The sequence below is a fragment of the Protomyctophum bolini genome, assembly GCF_963924005.1.
Source record: "Protomyctophum bolini genome assembly, contig: SCAFFOLD_983, whole genome shotgun sequence".
NCBI lineage: Eukaryota > Metazoa > Chordata > Actinopteri > Myctophiformes > Myctophidae > Protomyctophum > Protomyctophum bolini.
Genome location: NW_027665789.1, coordinates 1 through 1,000, shown reverse-complemented (window position 1 = coordinate 1,000; position 1,000 = coordinate 1). Strand labels below are relative to the sequence as shown.

The 1,000-nt window shown below is 64.2% G+C and overlaps 1 protein-coding gene across 1 annotated transcript; it reads left to right on the top strand.

Annotated features, from left to right (window-relative positions):
- Positions 1-263: 263 nt before the first annotated feature.
- On the top strand, positions 264-995 carry LOC308312160 (SLAIN motif-containing protein 2-like; the record flags this gene model as incomplete). The annotated part of the gene is made up of 2 exons (XM_080794555.1): positions 264-737; positions 955-995. Coding segments are annotated over 2 exons (515 nt in total), but the record flags the coding sequence as incomplete, so codon positions are not given.
- Positions 996-1,000: the final 5 nt, after the last annotated feature.

Below are 1,000 nucleotides of genomic sequence, written 5' to 3'. Positions count from 1 at the left end.
TGGACGTGCGTGCACCTCTTGACCTGTGTGTGTGTGTGTGTGTGTGTGTGGACGTGCGTGCACCTCTTGACCTGTGTGTGTGTGTGTGTGTGTGTGTGTGTGTGTGTGTGTGTGTGGATGTGCGGATGTGCGTGCACCTCTTGACCTGTGTGTGTGTGTGTGTGTGTGTGTGTGTGTGTGGACGTGCGACTTGTGCGCGTGCACCTCTTGACCATTGTGTGTGTGTGTGTGTGTGCGTGCGTGCGTCTCTCCCCCCCCCACAGGCCTGCGGCAGGACTACGCGGCCACGGCCTCGCGGCGCAGCTCCGGCTCGTCGTGCCACTCCCTGCAGCACAGCAACCGCGGCGGCGCCTTCAGCGACCACGACCTGGACCTGGAGCACTACAACGACCACCACAGCCTGGAGGACGACGAGGAGGAGCCTGCGCCACCGCCCCAGCACCACCACCACACCACCACCACCGCCCCAGCCTCCACCTCCTCCTCCTCCTTCTCCAGCCGCTTCAGCCCGTCGCCGCGCCACTCGCCGCGCAACTCGCCGCGCTCGCGCTCCCCGGCGCGCTCCTCCTCCTCCGAGTACGGCGGGGGTGGGCGTGGCGGAGGCGGAGGCTCGCCGCAGCCCGCCGTCAGCCGCCTGCAACAGCCCCGCCACTCGCTGCAGGGTGGTCACGGGGGGGGCGGAGGGGCCGGAGGGGCCGGGGCCGACCCGCTGCAGACCAACGTGGTCAAGAACGAAGGTAAGGTCGAGACGAGCGATGTCGATTTAAATGTTTGCTCGGGGTTAGTTATGACGTCGTTTCTTTGCCCAGCCAAAGTCTATGGACTTTAAATGTTTTGTTTTGGGGGGGGGGGCTAGTTAAGTGACGTTTTCGTCTTCCACACGGGGGACACATCCAACCCCCCTCACTTGACACGAGTGTGACCGTCGTCGTTGTTGTTGCCTCCATTTTGCAGAGAAGCTGCGTCGTAGCCTTCCCAACCTGACGCGCCCCTCCTCCTC